This window comes from Eubalaena glacialis, chromosome 19, assembly GCF_028564815.1.
Source record: "Eubalaena glacialis isolate mEubGla1 chromosome 19, mEubGla1.1.hap2.+ XY, whole genome shotgun sequence".
In the NCBI taxonomy this organism is placed as follows: domain Eukaryota; kingdom Metazoa; phylum Chordata; class Mammalia; order Artiodactyla; family Balaenidae; genus Eubalaena; species Eubalaena glacialis.
The window spans coordinates 9,933,272-9,951,862 of record NC_083734.1 but is presented as its reverse complement, the minus strand read 5'-3'; the positions used below and the strand labels follow the sequence as shown (position 1 = coordinate 9,951,862).

General features: G+C 42.4%; 1 protein-coding gene across 1 annotated transcript in view; it reads left to right on the top strand.

Moving 5' to 3' along the window:
* Positions 1 to 217: 217 nt before the first annotated feature.
* Positions 218 to 18,591, top strand: part of DNAH2 (dynein axonemal heavy chain 2) — a 93,201-nt gene continuing 74,827 nt past the window's right edge. Inside the window, exons 1-7 of the mRNA XM_061176780.1 lie at positions 218 to 374; positions 4,577 to 4,638; positions 7,721 to 7,891; positions 15,722 to 15,950; positions 16,494 to 16,604; positions 16,774 to 17,012; positions 17,976 to 18,167. Coding sequence (XP_061032763.1) covers positions 218 to 374; positions 4,577 to 4,638; positions 7,721 to 7,891; positions 15,722 to 15,950; positions 16,494 to 16,604; positions 16,774 to 17,012; positions 17,976 to 18,167 — 1,161 coding nt within the window. The remainder of the gene's footprint in view (positions 375 to 4,576; positions 4,639 to 7,720; positions 7,892 to 15,721; positions 15,951 to 16,493; positions 16,605 to 16,773; positions 17,013 to 17,975; positions 18,168 to 18,591) is intronic.

Genomic DNA, 18,591 nt, shown 5'->3' with positions numbered 1-18,591 from the left:
CAGTGGAAGCGCGGAGTCCTAACCACTGGGCTGCCAGGGAATGCCCTGTGCCCTCATGTTTAGCTTCCATTTATTCCTAATGCCTTGAGGGACTGATTTGGATTTTTAACCCAGTGCCCTGAAGAAAGTGGGATATCCCAGGGAAAGGACTGAGGGTTGGGGGTGGATCTGGTGGTGGACCCCCAGCTTCCGTGTGTCTGCAGGTTTTGCCAACACAATGTCCAGCAAAGCTGACAAGAAGCAGAAAGTGAGTAGCCGGGGAAGCGCCCGCTGGCGAGCCGCTCAGTCTGCTCTGGCCGCACAGGCTGCGGAGGCCACTCTGCCGGCCAGCAGTGAGTCCCAGGCAGAGCCCGAGTCTCTCAAGGAGGAGCCTGGTGGGTACCTGCTGGGGAGAGGCTTGGAGGCAGAATGTTTGTATTGAAGGAGGGTCTTAGGGCCGGGGAGCAGGTTCTGTTGCTTCTGGGTAAGAAACAAGGGGTTCAGCGGAATCTCAGGCCTGCTGCTAGGTCCCTTGTTTCGTGTTTTCCTCCTGGCTAGCCTTATACTTGTTCTTTCTGTCTTAAAATTTCCCCCCAGTGCACCAAGAGCTCACCAGCCAATCCTCTATCCTAGCCTCTTCTTCCTTATTTCAAGTGTTCCTGGTTGCTCCTACCCCAGTGAAGAGGGTTTGATCTCTTCCTTTTTCCCATTTTCACCCTGGGTGGCAAAACAAATAATGTTTTCCTCCCATTAAGCCCATCACCATGGAGACTCAGCCTGCTTTGCCATCCTTTGAATCCTAAGCCTGACTGAATCTTTCTCCCATCTGTTTAAGGCTCTTGTATCTCTGCCCTCATTTCGTCAGGGCCTTGGTAGACTAAGGAGGTTCAGGTTCAGGGCCACAGGAAAAGAAGCCTGATGTCTAGATTGAGGAAGAAAAGAGTTTAAAGAGGCTGCCTCTTGTGGCTTTGATCTGAGGGATTCCTTCCTGTTGGGTGAGCTGGGACCAATAGGGTTGGAAGGTTTTTGGTAGCTGTTGCTGTCACTAGGCTGTCCCTCAGAGCACTGGCCAGTGTAGCTATGACTGTGAGCTAAGGATAGGCCTCCCCTTTTACCAGGGGCTTCTTTACACTGCTAACAGCCTGTCAAGATGGAGAGAAATAGAATCCCCTTTTAATATTAAAAGTTGAGAGATTAAGTGTGGGCATGGGAGAAAGGGCCAGGGTACACAGGGCCTTGCCCTGGGATCTAGACATTGGAACCACGCAAATTTTTTCTTCTGAGTTCTCTTAAGAGCAGTTTAAAGTGGGACTGGCTCCTAGAAGCTGGGTACCAGGAGCAGGGGGAGGGAGGAGGGAAGGCAGTGAAGTTCAACTTGGAGACTCCTCCGGGGCGAGAAGGGAATGTCAGGGTGTCATGTGATGTTGCTTATATGTGGAATCTAAAAAAAGGGTACAGATGAACTCATCTGCAGAGCAGAAATAGAGTTACAGACATAGAGGGCAGACTTGTGGTTGCCAGGGGGTAAGCAGGGGAGGGATAAATTGGAAGATGGTGATTGACATATGCACACTACTATATGTAAAGTGGATAAGTAATAAGGACCTATTGTACAGCACAGGGAACTCTACTCAGTACTCTGTGGTGGCCTATATGGGAAAAGAATCGAGAAAAGAGTGGATGTGTATATATATATGGGTGATTCACTTTGCTGTGCACCTGAAGCTGACACAACATTGTGAATCAACTATACTCCAACAAAAATTATAAAAAAAAGGAACTTCTAAATGAAAGCACTGACCCCCAAACACCAAGGATCTCTGAGTCCTTTTAGCTCTAAGCCTTTTTATTGTTTGATATGGAGCTTTCTAGCTGACACTTGATAGAGGTTCAGAGAAGACTTGGGCCTCCAAGGCAGCCCTGAAATGAGCCTTAATCCCTGTACTCAGGACTTCCCTGGTGGTCTAGTGGCTAAGACTCCGTGCTCCTAATGCAGGGAGGCTGGGTTCCATCCCTGGTCAGGGAACTAGATCCCACATGCATGCCGCAACTAAGAGTTTGCATGCCGCAACTAAAGATCCCGTGTGCCTCAACGAAAGATCCTGTACAGCCAAATAAATAAGTAAATATTAAAAAAAAAAAAAAATCCCTGTACTCTTTGGAGTTGGGGAGGGATTGAGGCCTGTCCCACAGGAGACAGAGGGGGCCTACTATGGTCTGAATGTTTGTGTCCCCCCCAAATTCATATGTTGAAATTCTCATGCCCAATATGATGGTGTTAGTAGGAGGGGCCTTTGGGAGGTTGCTTAAATCATGAGGGTGGAACTGTCATGAGTGGGATTAGTGCCTTATAAGAAGCAACTCCAGAGAGATTCCTTGCCCCCTTCCGCCGGACATAAAGAGAGGTCTGCACCCCAGAAGAGGGCCCTCACCCAACCCTGCTGGCACCCTGATCTAGGACTTCCAGCCTCCAGAACTGTGAGGAATAAATGTCTGCTGTTTAGAAGCCACCCAGTCTATGGTGTTTTGTTAGAGTAGTCCAAACGGGCTAAGACCAGGCCTAAAACACTTCTTGGTGAAGGATGGTGGGTTAAAGGGCAAACACCCTTTTGAGGTCTTTATTGATATCCTTTGCTTCCTTAAGTGCTCCTCCGTTCCCACTAAGAAAAGAAGTACATGTTCATAATCCCATATCTGTAATTTTAAAAAGCCCTGAGAACTGAAAGTTTTTTTTCCCCAAAATTTGGCATCCAAACTTATTTGGTGGTGAGACATAACCTAAACTGACATGAAGGTATTTATAGTCTATTTAAACCACTTAGTATAAATTTTCATATGTTTTACTGCAGAAATACTGACATTAAAAGTTTGTGGAGTGCTGTTCTAGAGGCCCCAAGATGTGGTGGGGGTCTCATATACCATACGGTATTACAAGTCTACATTCTGAAATATACTTGATCCCAAGGGTTTTGGATAAGGGATTGTAGACCTGTATTTCAGGCAAATCAGAAAAAATACAGAGAATGAGATAATGAACACCCATGTACCCGTCACCCAATGTGAGAATAAATCATGATGGCAACAAGTGAATCCCTTTGTCCCCCTGCTACCCCCCCCCACAAGCCCTTCTCTCCTTCTCCAGAGGTCACCGCTATCCTGAGTTGGTGTTTGTCATTCTCAAGCCTGTTTCCTAAACTTTTACTGCGTGTATCCATGACCATCACATACTAGTATCGTATTGCATGGTTTAGACTTTATATAAATTGTATTACAATAGAGGACAAAACCAGTTTACTCTTGAGATTGTCTCAGTCTCCCTCCTCCGCCTTGTTCCTGTCTGAAACCTTGGATGCCCTTGGCTTTCTCGAAGGGCGTTGGGTTTCTTGGTTAGCCATCCGACTCACCACTGAGCTCCTAGAATCAGCTGTTCCATCTTTCTCATGATTTCCTTCCTTGGCCTGTGTGCCTCACTCCTCTCTTAGGTTTTCTTTCTGGAAGTTGGAGTGTCCTGTTCCCCAAGGTCTTTTGGTTGCATCTCATTTGTTCCTTCTTCCTTTCAGCCCACGGGAGATGAGAGGCCCACCAGTTTTACCCCAGTCTCCTGTGTGAGCAACAGATCAGGAAGGAGAGGGACACCCCCCTGGGTTTTATGGAGTCCAGAGTGGGGATGGTGGTTTGCTTGGAGAGGGGCTGATTTCTGTGGGCCCCAACTTCTCCATGTGGGAAGAGGATGGGGGAAGAATGGCAGGCCAGGATCTGAATGCCTAGAATGACCTTAATACTGACTGCCTTCATTCCCCTGCCTCCTTCTGTGCCCCCTCCAGCCCCAGTCAGCTTTTTAAAAGAAAATTTTAAAAATATATATATATTTATTTATATTTGGCTGCGCTGGGTCTTAGCTGTAGCATGTGGGATCTTCACTGTGGCATGTTTAGTTGCAGAGAACTGGAGGCAGGGACTCGAACAGACATTTGTATGCCCATGTTCACAGCAGTGCTATTCACAACAGCCAGAAGGCGGAAACAACCAAGCGTCCATCAACGATGAATGGATAAACAAATTGCAGTGGAATATTATGCAGCCATAAAAAAGAATGAAGGTCTGCTACGATGCAACAACGTGGATGAATCTTGAAAACATGCCAAGTGAAAGAAGCCAGTCACAAAAGACCGCATATTGTATGATTCCACTAATATAAAATGTCCAGAATAGGCAAATTCATAGACTCAGAAAGTAGATTAGTGGTTACCAGGATCTGGGAGGAAAGGGGAATAGGGAGTGCCTGCTAAGAGGCCAGGCTCTGGTGTAACTTAGAAGTAAAGATGTAGGGGCCATGGGGTGCCAATTTCTCAAGGTACTTCAAGTACCTTGAAGTGGAATTGCTCGGTCATATGGTGACTCCGTGTTTAACTTCTTTTATTTGTTGTTGTTTTTTGGCTGTGCTGTCCGGCACGTGGGATCTTAGTTCCCCATCCAGGGATCGAACCCGTGCACCCTGCAGTGGAAGCTCAGAGACTTAACCACTGGGCCACCAGGGAAGTCTCTGTGTTTAACTTTTAATGGAATGCCTTCATTTTTGAATTTTCATTCTTCCCAGAGCCACTATTGGAGGAACCTGAAATACAGAAAGAAGAATTACAGGAGCGTGAGGTAGACGTGGTAAGTTTGGCTTTTCTCTGAGACAAATATTCCTCCCCAACAACTGGTGAATCAAAGGATCAGTTGCAGAATTGTGTAAGAGGAATTCTCTTCAATCTCTCACTACCTTCTCTTTACTTTCTACTGGTAGCCTGCTCACTGCAAATCCAGTACACCGAGTAAAGGACAAAGTTATCCGTGTCCCCTACCCCTCCCAAAGAAGAGGGCTTTCAGTGAGGAACAGGGCTCTTAGGCCCTTCCTCATCTCTCCACCTTGGGTCAGATTGCAGCAAGCTATATCCGTTGAATGGGTGAACATCTGAACAAGGTGAACAAACTGGGCAGACACTGTCCTAATTGGATACTAATTTCTAAGACATCCTCTTTCTTCCTGTCCTTCAGTTCCCTCCTTTGGCTGAAGAGTTTACAGAAGCCACTTGAAATACTTTCAGAATTTGACACTGAGTAACCTCTATACCTTTATTTCCAAGCTGCATCAGAGCCTAGGCACACCCTCAGTTACCTGGGTTAGAAGAATAGAGTGGTGACCTTGAACTTTTTTAAAAAGGGAGAGAAAAGTGACAACTACTCATTAAAGAAAAAAATTGGAAGGGACAGAAAAGTAAAACAAAGAAAGGGAAAATAAAAGTCATAGTATTACTGCCTGAACAGTAGTTAGTAATTAGTAATATCCAACATTACTAATTTGGTATATGTCCTTTCTTTCTGTGTAGATTTGCAAGTTTTTTTGTTTTTTAACAATCCTAACTGTACCACACATTATAATTTTTTATTAGGCTTTCTCATTGTTTTATTCTTCATGTTATTATATACTTAAAAAAATACATCAGGCTGCCTTTATTTTTTTAATCACAAATATGTAAATCACAAGATGCCTCTTTTTTTTTGATATGTAGTATTTTCATTACTCTTATTACATACTTTTTGTAAGCATCTTTTTTTTTTTTTGGTTGCGCAGCTTATGGGATCTTAGTTCCCGACCAGGGATTGAACCTGGGCCCCGGCAGTGAAAAGCACCAAATTCTAACCACTGGACCTCCAGGGAATTCTCTGTAAGCGCCATTTTTTTTTTTTTTTTTTTTTGGCCGCCGTGCGGCATGCGCTATCTTAGTTCCCTGACCAGGAATTGAATCCGTGCCCCCTGCAATGGAAGCGTGGAGTGTTAACCACTGGACCACCAGGGAGGTCCCTGTAAGCACCATTTTTAATGTTCATATGGTGCTCCGTAAGATATATGTATCACAGTTAAATCTTTACTCTTGGACATTTGCCATTTATGATTTTTTTGCTCTCATAATAATACAGTGATGAATATTATAAATAAAAAGAACACATTTTGAAATACTTAATATTTCCTTAAGTTAGATTCCTGTATGTGGAGTTCCTGAATCAAAGAGTAAAGAACATTTCTAACACCTCTAATACATAATGCCAAATTGTTTTTCAAACAAATTGCATTTTTTTGCCCTCGCACTAGCAACAAACCCTTTCCAGGCCTGAGTGTTAGCAGTTTAGCAAAGTTTTTTTTTTTTTTTTTTTCTGGCTGCATCCCGCGGCTTGTGGGATCTTAGTTCCCTGAGCAGGGATTGAACCTGCGCCCTCGGCAGTGAAAATGTGGAGTCCTAACCACTGGACCACCAGGGAATTCCCTAGCAAGGATTTTTTAAAAAATGATAGGTAATAAATGATATACCTTTGCTATGTTTATTTGTATTTCTTTGATTTCAAATGAAATTGAACATTTATTTCACATTTTCATTTTCTCTTTTTTTTATGACATGATATGTTTGTTCATATCCTTTCGTCCATTTATTTATGTGGGTCTTAGTGTTTTTCTCGTTGGTTCTTCATGTATGTATTTATATACGGAAGATTTTAGATTACTAACTAAATTTTCTCGACCTGGAAACTTTAAGTAAAAGGGATTCCTTCTCATCTTCCAGAAGTACTGGAAGAAGGACGGGGTGACTTCTCAAGTTCACCGAACTAGATTTTTATATCCTCTAGTTTTCTTAATTTATTTAGTAGTGTTCAAAATAATGCTGTCTTTTTTCTAGCCACCAGTTATGATTTATTTTCCATCCAATTGATTTGTTCTTTGGTGTTTTGCAGTCTTGTCTTTTCCCCTCCCTTTTTCTTTTTTCCTCACTGATATGCCAGTTGACTTTTGCCCAATATCACATACTTACTCCAGTATCCTGTGGAGGCCACATCATGGAGAAATTGCTCTTTTACCCTTATCCTTTCTCCAGCTTGTCATCCCCTTGCTCCTAATTGTTTTCTTTGTTTGTTTGTTTTTTGTTTTTAACATCTTTATTGGAGTATAATTGCTTTACAATGGCTTGTTAGTTTCTGCTTTATAACGAAGTGAATCAGCTATACATATACATATATCCCCATATCTCTTCCCTCTTGCGTCTCCCTCCCTCCAACCCTCCCTATCCCACCCCGCTAGGTGGTCACAAAGCACCGAGCTGATCTCCCTGTGCTATGCCGCTGCTTCCCACTAGCTATCGGTTTTACATTTGGTAGTGTATATATGTCCATGCCACTCTCTCACTTTGTCCCAGCTTTAATGGAATATTACTCAGCCATAAAAAGAAATGAAATTGAGTTATTTGTAGTGAGGTGGATGGACCTAGAGTCTGTCATTACAGAGTGAAGTAAGTCAGAAAGAGAAAAACAAATACCGTATGCTAACACATACATATGGAATCCTAATTGTTTGACTCAGGCTAATATCCTACTTGTTCCCTTGATTTAGTTTTACTGTGAGGTTGAGGGTTGCTTGATAAGACATTTTTACAAACACAGGCATAAATGAAATATCTTGGGAAGATAATATCCCTCAGTCTTCCTCCATGATCCATTCTATTTTTACTGGTAGAGGGAAGAGAATCTTATTGTCTTGTTTCTTCGAAAGCTTGAAACCTGTCTTTCAGTCCGTTCTCAGCTTTCCCTTCCCCGTTCTGAAGCTGTCTGACTTCTCTCATCCCCCACGTCCTCATACGTGACAGTGGATGGGAGAAGTGACCCATCCTAACAGCTGTCCCTGCTCTGGCCCTCTGCTCTCCTTCTGCAGAAGCCCCTTTTCCTGTCCCGAGCTGTGCTGACAGGACTGGCAGCTGCCACTTGGACAGAGGAGCACGATACCATTCTGAAACACTTTGCCCAGGACCCTTCGGAGCCCATCCTCACCATCTTCATCGACCCCTGTTTGGGGCTGAAGCTAGGTCTGGGGATGCCTGTGCAGGTACGTACTCCGCCGTTCAGACCTCAAGGTGTTCTCCCAGGGGGCTGAGGGTTCTGAGGATCTCTGTCGTCTGTGAGTCTTATCTCCTGTGTACAAGGTCCGTTGAGCCTCACAGTGTGTCAGACACCCTGCTTGGCAGCAGGATACAGAGAGGAATGAGGCAAGGTTTTGCTTTCGATGATCTCATGGTCTAGTGGGGAAGACAGACATAAAAAATATTTACGGTATATTATGATGCCTGGGCAAAGCTTTATAAGAGCTTTTTTGGAAGCAACTAATGTAGCCAGTGGAATGCTGGCAGGGCTTGGTGATGGAGGTGATATTTGAGTTGGGGATGAAGGGTAAGTAGGATTTCATCGAGGCTGAGTAAGAGCATCCAGGTAAAGAACACTTTATGTGCAAAGAAAGAGGAGTTGTGGGAAATGATACTGGAAAGGTGGGTTGGGGTCAGCTTGTGACGGGCCTTGTATGTTATGCTAAAGAATTTGGCTTTATCCCAGAGGGAACTATTGAAGGCTTTCATGGGTTAGATAGATAACTATTCCAACAATGGGGAGGATACATTAGTGAAAGGTAAACCATGGGTAGGGAAACAGTTAAAAGACAGAAGTATAGTAAAATGGTGGTAGAATATGGGTGGTGGGTGTACAGGTCATTATTGTAAAATTCTTTTAGTGTTTCTGTATGTTGGAAATTTTTAGAAATAAAATTTTGGAAAAGAAAAAGGCTATTGCTTTGCTTTTATTGGCAGCACATATACAAAAATTGAAATGATAATGAAGATTAGCATGGCCCTGCTCAGCAACACAATTTGTGAAGCTTCCTCATTAAACAAAGCCCAACACAGGCCATGGCTTTTTCCTGTGTATTGGCAATAATCGGCTATAAAGCATCATGAAAAAAATATTTCATTCACAAAAGGAACAAAAATTTGCAAAAAAAAATTTAGGATTTATACGAAAGAAAACAACTTTGTTGCAGGCCAAGAAAGAAGATTTAAATAAATGATGAGCCCTATCCTGTTTCTGAGTGGGAATCTTAATATTATAAAGATCATTCCATCCAAAAAAAGTACTGTTTTAATGCAACTCCAATCAAAGTGCCACAGACCCTAGATCCCTAGTGTAAAGGATTTTTTAAAGTATATCTAGAAAAATGAAATGAAAATAGCAAAAAAAAAAAAAGATGAAGAAGAAAAGTAATGTAGGAGACCTGTGAATATGAAAATCTTTTATTAAATTACAGTAATTAAAATTGTTAGATTGGGGCACGAATATTTATTATATAAGCAACAGTAAAGAAACAGAGAGAGTCCAGAAACATATATGTAAGCATTTTCTACAAAAATTGCATTTAAAATCTGTGGGAAAAGATGGATTATTCAATGAATAGAATTGGGAAATGTGGAAAACAAAGGTTTTCTATTAAAAAAAATCTAGTGGGGCAAGGGGGAAATAGGGAAATGTTGGTCAAAGGGTACAAATTTTCTGTCACTACAACAAAGGCAATAAAAGCAAAAATAAACAAGTGGGACTACATCTAACTAAAAAGCTTCTGCACAGCAAAGGAAATCATCGACAAAATGAAAAGTCAACCTATGAATGGGAGGAAATATTTGCAAATCATATATCTGATAAGAGATGAATACATATCTAAAATATATATAAAGAACTCATACAATTTAATAGCAAGAAAACAAAACAATGTGATTAAAAACTGTGCAGAAGAATCGAAAAGACATTTTTCCAACGAAGACATACAAATGGCCAGCAGGTACGTGAAAAGGTGCTCAATATCACTAATCAGAGAAATGCAAATCAAAACCACAGTGAGGTATCACCTCATACCTGTTAGAATGGCCATCATTAGAAAGACAAGAGATAACAAATATTGATGAGGATGTGGAGAAAAGGGAACCCTTGTGCACTGGGAATGTAAATTGGTGCAGTCATTATGGAAAACAGTATGGAGGTTCCTCAAAAAAATAAAAATAGAACTACCATATGATCTAGCAATTCCACTTCTGGGTGTATATCCAAAGGAAATGAAATCACGATCTCGAAGAAATCTCCACACCCCCACATTCATTATAGTTTATTTATAATAGCCAAGGTATGGAAACAGCCTAAGTGTCCATCATTGATGAGTGGATAAAGAAAATGTGGAATACACACACACACACACAGAGCAATATTATTCAGCAATGAGAGAGAAAAAAAACTTGCCATTTGCAAAAACATGGGTGGCCTTGGAGGGTATTATGCTAAGTGAAATAAGTCAGAGGGAGAAAGACAATTACTGTATGATCTCACTTATATGTGGAATCTAGAAAAAAAAAAAAAACTAATAGAAACAGAGAACAGGACAGATTGAGAAACAGAGATTCAGATGGAGGGAAACAGAGGACAGATTGGTGGCTGCCAGAGTTGGGGATGGGGGAGTAGGGAAAATGGATGAAGTTAGTCAGAAGGTACAAACTTCCAATTATTAGATAAATAAGTTCTGGGGATGTAATGTACATACAGCATGGTGACTCTGGTTAACAAAACTGTATTGTATATTTGAAAGTTGCTAAGGGAACAGATCTTAAAAGTTCTGACAAGAAAAAAAATTGTAATTATGTAAGGTGATAGGTGTTAACTTATTGTAATCATTTTGCAATAAATATACATATCAAATCATTATGCTGTATACCTTAAACCAATACAATGTTATAGGTCAATTATATCTCAATAAAACTGGGGGAAAATTGTACAAAGTTTCAGTTATGCAAGATTAATGAGTTCTGGAGATCTAATATACAGCATGGTAACTATGGTTAATAATACTATAATGTATAATTTGCTAAAGGGTAGTTCTTAAGTGTTCTCACTACAAAAAAAAAAAAAGAGAAAGAAAATGGTAACCCTATGGGATAATGGATATGTTAATTAGCTTGATTGCAGTGATCATTTCACAGTGTATATGTATGTCAAAACAGCAAGGTGTACACCTTAAATATATACAATGTTTATTTGTCAATTATGCCTCGACAAAGCTGAAAAAAATCTATTTAGCATGCCAAAAAATATTCTAAATAGATCATGTATTTAATTGTATTCTCCTGGGGCAAGATGGACAATTGAAAAACTTCCTTAAGAAATTATTACTCTTGAATACTTGATAAATAGTAAAAAGTAAAACGAGAAAACAGCAACAAACACCCAAGAGTAAACAAACAAGGAAAGAAGCAAAATCTAATCTAATAAACTTTAAAAGTGGGGACCAATGAAAGGTCTATGTACTGACTTATGGAAACCGTCCTCCCTGCGGGAATGGTGGACGCCCCCTAGTGAGATGGAGTGAACCTCGGTTTTTTACAAAATCTGAAAAGAAAGAGCCCATGTATTTTAACAAAGATTTTACACTGTTTTAAATTAGCCTTAACCATCTGCCCATCCCCTCATGCAGTTATCTTAGGCTAGAGAAAAGTGAATGAAACATAAAATACCCAACCCTTTCACTTTAACTTTGAGGGGGAAATGAAACTGGGCTCTCACAGTGGGACATCAGGAAGTCACCCACAGTACTTTAAAGCAAAAAGAATGAATTCAGAGAGCTGCGCAAGCATGAGGCAAGTGAAAAGAAATTGCATGGCAACTGCAAGCATACTACATCAAGGGAGAAAAAGAACAGAACAAAACATGCAAAAGAGGAAAACGTAACTGAACAGAAGGCGATTCCTCACAACAGCATCATGTTACAGTGCGACTTAATATGAACACAAGTTTAATTTTTTAATAAGCTGAGAGACGAAATGATAAAACGTGAGAATGAAATAAAAGGGAGACTGCAGATTTTTGAAATAAAGAAAGCAGCATGTTTACATGTTAAAATTAGTAGGTTAGAAACAGCAAGGAACTGAATAGCTACCACTGATAATCGGAACGGATGTAGAAGAGAGGCTTGAGATAATTACAGTGTATGCAGAAGAAAAAACCAATGACAATACAATTAGAGAGAAGTTAATAGATGTGAAAGACAGACACAGGTGATCTAACATAGGGTACCAACTAATGAAACAGAATATAAATTTAAAAATAATATACAGGGCTTCCCTGGTGGCGCAGTGGTTGAGAGTCTGCCTGCCGATGCAGGGGACACGGGTTCGAGCCCTGGTCTGGGAGGATCCCACATGCTGCGGAGCAACTGGGCCTGTGAGCCACAACTACTGAGCCTGCGTGTCTGGAGCCTGTGCTCCACAGCAGGAGAGGCCGCGACAGTGAGAGGCCCGTGCACCGCGATGAAGAGTGGCCCCCGCTTGCCACAACTGGAGAAAGCCCTCGCACAGAAACGAAGACCCAACACAGCCAAAAATAAATAAATTTATAAAAAAATAAAAAATAAAAAAATAAAATACAGAGGGACTTCCCTGGTGGTGCAGTGGATAAGACTGAGCTCCCATTGTGGGGGGCCCGGGTTCAATCCCTGGTTAGGGAACTAGATCCCACATGCATGCTGCAACTAAGAGTTCACATGCCACATCTAAGGAACCCGCCTGCCACAACTAAGACCCAGTGCAACCAAAAAAAAAAACAAAAAAAAAAAACAGAGAATTTCCCTGAACTGCAGAAGGAACAGAATGTGGGAATTGAGAAGACATACTTTATTCCACAGAAATTTGTTACACAGTGTTTAATGTCAATACACGTCTTAGTTAGGTTACTTAAATTCGGGGAAATTAATTCTTTGGGAACATCACCTATGTGGTATTCCTGCCAAGAATATTTAACCTGCATCTAATAATGAGGAAACAATCCAATAAATCAAAATTAAGGGACATTTTGGAAAACAACTGGCCTGGACTATTAGAAATATCACTGTCATGGTAGAAAGAAAAAGACTGGGAAACTATGTGGAATTAAAGGGGACACAACCCGTGTGTGATCTGTATTGGATCCTGGATGGGACAAAACCAGCTGTAAATGACATTATTTGGACCACTGTGGAAAATCGAATATAAACTGTGTATTATGTAAAGTATTAAATGAAGTTAAATTTTCTGAGTGTGATAATTACAGTGTTGAGAATGTTGGAGAATATCCTCCCTTTTAGGAGCCATATGCTGAAATATGTAAGGGTGTAGTTTTATAACGTCTGCTGCTAACTCTGAAATGGCTCAGCAGAGAGAGAAGGAGAGAAAATGAGAGAGACTGCAATCATGCACAAGTACAGCAAAATGTTAACAAGTAGTGGATCTAGATGAAGATCATGTTATTGTTCATTGTGCCTTTCTTGCAACTTTTCTATGGGTTGGAATTTTTTTCAAAATAAAAATTTGGGAAAAAATTATTTAAGCCTCTAGTCAAAAACCCAAATTATCTACCAAGGGGAACCATTAGGCTGATCTCAGACTTCTCTGAACACCCAGAAGTTACACCTACGAGTTCTCCAGGAACCATAGTGTAACCCAAGGGTATAATTCCCAGCCTAGATGGTCAAGTATAGAGGCGACAAATAGGCAGTCATTTTTAGTCTTGAAAGAACCCTACTTTGAAAAGCAAAAATGACATCATCAATGGAAATCCAGTTCATCAAAGAATGAACCAAAAAAAAAAAAAAAAAAAGGAATGAACCAAATAGAAAACTCAGGAATAGAGACTCTGTGAATATTCAATTCATTTAAATAAAGAACTAATACAAAATAACCATGGGAATTATGGTTATGTTATAGAATGTGAATGTTATCAACCTGGACAATGTAAAATTAATAGTATAACAAAAATTGGGAAGTGGTGAGAGAATGCAAGAGAGTAAGAGGATGCCAATGTTCTTGTCATTCAAAGCAGCGAGTCAACTGAACTTAAAATTGGAAGGTAGTGAGAAAACTAACCTCTTTTTATTCATTTATTTATTTATTTTTTGGCTGCATTGGGTCTTCGTTGCTGCACATGGGCTTTCTCTAGTTGCGGTGAGCGGGGGCTACTCTTCGTTGCGGTGTGCGGGCTCCTCATTGAGGTGGCTTCTCTTGTTGTGGAGCATGGGCTGTAGGCACGTGGGCTTCAGTAGTTGTGGCACACGGGTTCAGTAGTTGTGGCTCCCGGGCTGTAGAGTGCAGGCTCAGTAGTTGTGGCGCACGAGCTTAGTTGCTCCGCGGCATGTGGGATCTGCACAGACCAGGGCTCGAACCCGTGTCCCCTGCATTGACAGGTGGATTCTTAACCACTGCACCACCAGGGAAGTCCTAACCTCTTAATATTTTTCATAAGTTTTCTTATAATCTTAGAAAGGGGTCTTTTAGGAAGAAATCTCTCTTAGAGATAAAGAAACATTTATTTGAAGCTCAACCATTTACTATATTCACATCAATGTGTTTTTATTCTATTAAATCCAAGTAAAATTAAATTTAATACTTTTAATTACAAATAGCATGATCCTGGGGCTTCCCTGGTGGTGCAGTGGTTAAGAATCCGCCTGCCAATGCAGGGGACATGTGTTCGAGCCCTGGTCCAGGAAGATCCCACATGCCACGGAGCAACTAAGCCCGTGCTCACAACTACTGAGCCTGAACTCTAGGGCCCTCAAGCCACAACTACTGAGCCTGTGTGCTACAACTACTGAAGCCCGCGTGCCTAGAGCCCGTGCCCCGAAACAAGAGGAGCCCCCGCTCGCCGCAACTAGAGAAAGCCCGTGCACAGCAAAGAAGATCCAACGCAGCCAAAAATAAATAAATAAATTAATTTTTTTTTTTAAAAATAGCATGATCCTATTTTGAAATAACTATTTTAATTTATTTTTCTGTATATATATATATCTATAGAGAGATGTCTGGAATAGTATTTTCTCTAATGATCATAATTAATGTTTGGGTGGTGGAATTTTAGATGACATTTAAACTTTTATCTTTGTACTTTTCTGCATTGTTTCAGTTATTTATAATTAACATATCATTTTAACAAAAATAATAATCGTTAAGCTTTTTTAAAAAAAAAGAAATACAAGGACTTCCCTGGCAGTCCAGTGGTTAAGACTCTGTGCATCCAATGCAGGGGGCGCAGGTTCGATCCCTGATCAGGGAACTAAGATCCCACATGCCGCATGGCGTGGCCAAAAAAAACCAAAACCAAAAAAAAATGCCAAAATTTAATTCTGGGTAGTGGGAAGATGAATGATTATGAATTTCTTCTTTGCATTTTATTTTCAGTTTTTAAAGTTAAATCAAGTATAAAGAGTAGCTACAAAAGTACTAAAGAAAAAAAGACAGGTGAATCTGATCTTAGAGTGGAAACGACTTTTCTAAGCATGTAGATGTCAGAAACTTTAAGAAGTTTTAACAACAGGAAAGTTATACATTTCTGAATGTAAACAACAACAAAAACTCAGCATAAACAAAACTGAAGGATAAGTGAAAAATTGGGGGAAAAGTATATGCAAGTGAAACGGAAAACCCTAGACAGTTGTCTCTTACTTTTGGTCCTTCTCCTTTCTGGTTTTCCTATATCCTTTTCTTTCCATTTATCCATCCATCCATCCATCCATCCATCATTTATGGAGCATCTAATATGTCCCCGTCACTGTGCTAGGTCTGGAGCCAAGTTGGGCAAAATACACAGTCCCTACCCTCAAGTCATGCTCTCTGCATTTCCTCCCCACATCTCTGTATACGGACTCTGTTATGTCCCTGACAAGAACAGGAAGCACCTCATGTTGCTTATATTTGGAGAAGGATTGGATACGCTAAGGGAATGCGACGAAGAACTCAGCCAGGCTTTCATGATTGGAGCCTCAGATTCCCTTGGGTACCATGGATGGGCCTGGACCCTGAACTCTGATCTACGGTCTTTCATGCAGACCCAGAGCCAGATTGTCTACTTCATTCGCCAAGCGCCAGTTCCCATCACTCCAGAGAACTTTGAGGCGACTGTGCATTTTGGGACAGTGCGGGGTTCCTACATCCCAGCCCTGCTTCGGCTGCTCAACGGCGTCTTTGCCCCTCAGATCTTTAGAAACACAACCTGGCCCGAGAGCATTCGAAATCATTTTGCTTCTCACCTGCACAGGTTCTTGGCCTGCCTGACAGGTGAGTGGAAAGACTGGAATGCCTGCTTTCTCCCCAGTCCCCACCAACAGTAGAGAGAGTGAGACAGGGGGGAGATTGATCCTGAGTACCCGTGTTGCTTGGCACAGAGTAGGTGCTTGGAATGTGTTTGTTGAATGAGTGGAACAGGGTACAGAGTTTGCCTTCTAATCCAGGTAGAGTTTCCTGCTGTAGAACAGTTGGCCAGACCTGCTCAGAGTTGGAAATTTCCAAGAGTACATGTAGGGTAAGGGGAGATGGGGGGGGCAGTAGGGGGAGTACATGTGTCATAGAAGAGAGTGTTGAGGGCATGGTATAGATCTTTGACCATATTTTATGACAGTCTCTTATTATATCTCAGTGAGGTATCTCTGCCTTCTGCCATTTTCCCGCTTGATATCAAAAAAGCATGAGTCATAGTTTCTCCCGCCTGCTCTCCTGAAATGCGTAGACTTTGTGGGCCCCAGATCATCAACCATGGTTGGAACTGGCGTGGCATACACCCATCGCCCTCTGTGAACTCTCATGGTCCTTTCCTTTCCTTAGATACTCGGTACAAACTGGAGGGGCACACTGTTCTCTACATCCCTACAGAGGCCATGAACATGAAGCCTGAGGCGGTGGTTAAAGACAAAGAGCTGGTACAGCGACTAGAGAGTGAGTGGCTGGCACTTCCCATGTGTTGGGGCTCCTAGGGGAGAGGTGGGGGGCAGCCCAGAGGCTGGGACAGGAGTTGGGTTAGGAGGGCTCTGTAGGGAGAACAGGGAAGGACACAACTGGGGAGTACTGCAAAGAAATGCAAGAGGTTTTGTCCTCTCCCCGGCAGCCTCCATGATCCACTGGACACGGCAGATAAAGGAAGTGCTCAGTGCCCAGGAAACTGTGGAGACAGGAGAAAATTTAGGTCCTTTGGAGGAGATTGAGTTCTGGCGCAACCGATGCATGGACCTGTCTGGCATCAGCAAACAGCTGGTGAAGCCGGGAGTGAAACACATCGAGTCCATCCTGCGTCTTGCCAAGTCATCCTACCTGGCACCCTTTATGAAGCTGGCCCAGCAGATCCAGGTCTGTGAGTGGATCGAAGGATGGAGGCTTGCCAGAAAGTAGACAGCGGTTGGGACACTATAAGGTGCTAAGGAGAGTCAACATAGTCATCAAAGGCAAAGATAGATGCACCCAGTGCTTGGACTTGGACTTGTGGGAGAGTATAAAAGTGGTAGAACACAAGGTCCCAAGGAGCTTATAGTTTAGTTAGGGAGACTTCTAGTTACTCAACAAATGTACTACATTGAGTGCCCTCTCTGAGCCCAACCCATACAATCCAGCTGAGAAATAAGACTTACACAAAAGAGATGGCTAGATGGCCTGGGGTCAAAGACAAACCCACGCGGTTCAGCCGGGAGAGCTGCAAGAGAAACACTTTAAAAAAATTAAATTTGGTATAATATGACAAGCTGATTATCTTAGTGTTGGGACGCACAGAGATCAGAGTGGTCTGTAGAATACAGAGAGAGAAGCCCTGTCTTCCTAGGTGGAATCTGAAGCTGGTATTGAGGGAACTGAGCCACCGTTAGGTGGAGAAGTCTAAAACGCTCGTTGAGAACAGGGCAGTGAAGGGACCTGGGTGACAACCACTGGGCTGAATGAGAGTGATATCCAGCCAGTTGATCAACAGCTATTGAGTGTCTCCTTTGTGCAGAGTTAGAATTGAAGGGGAAAAACTAGAGAAATAGACACAAAACCCGAGCTTGGGGAATTCCCAGTCTAGTGGGAGAGATGGGACTCACACATGAGAAAAGACATAAAAATATTTTTGTAGAAACTAGTAAGTGAATCAAAGTAGGTATGTACAAGCTCTGGTCCTGAAGGGTGGCAGAGACCTGAGGTGATTGGCACCAGGTAGGGTTAATTGGGAATGCTTCCCGGGAGAGGCAAGTCGGGATGGGGTTTGAGGAGGATCAAAAGCGCTCGCTTTGAACTGGTTCTTTCCAGGCGGTAAGTCTTCTCCTGGTTTCTCTTTACCGCCAGGATGGATCTCGTCAAGCACAGTCAAACCTGACTTTTTTGTCGATCCTGAAGGAACCTTACCAGGAGCTGGCTTTCATGAGGCCTAAGGACATCTCTAGTAAACTCCCAAGGCTGATCAGTCTCATCCGCATCATCTGGGTCAACTCTCCCCACTACAACACTCGGGAGAGACTGACCTCCCTCTTCCGGAAGGTGTGTGTCTGCAGAGGGTGGGACAGAGGGTTATAAGGGGGTGGCCGTATTAATAGGACGCAGATTTCTGGAGAAGGCGGAATTCACCAGCAGACATCTGCGGTGAAAAGGTAGTGAAGAATGCCCTTCAGGTCGGACGGAGACCACAGGCTTTTGCCTGCATCATCAACTTTAGTGATGCTTGGAGTTGGGGCCTGGACTGGACATTTTGCTTCAGACTGACGTAGCCCAGGCGGGAAGAGGGGCTTTGCAAAGAGGCGTAGATGGAGTGCAGGGAGGGAGAGGGGCACGAAGGACAGACTCCCAGGCTGAGTTGTACGGGAGGGGAAGACCCACTCTTTCTCGTTTCCAAAGATGGAACTCGCAGTGGGCGAGAGGCAGACTTAGGAAGGAACACCGACTTTTGAGGAGCAGGAGCCAGCAC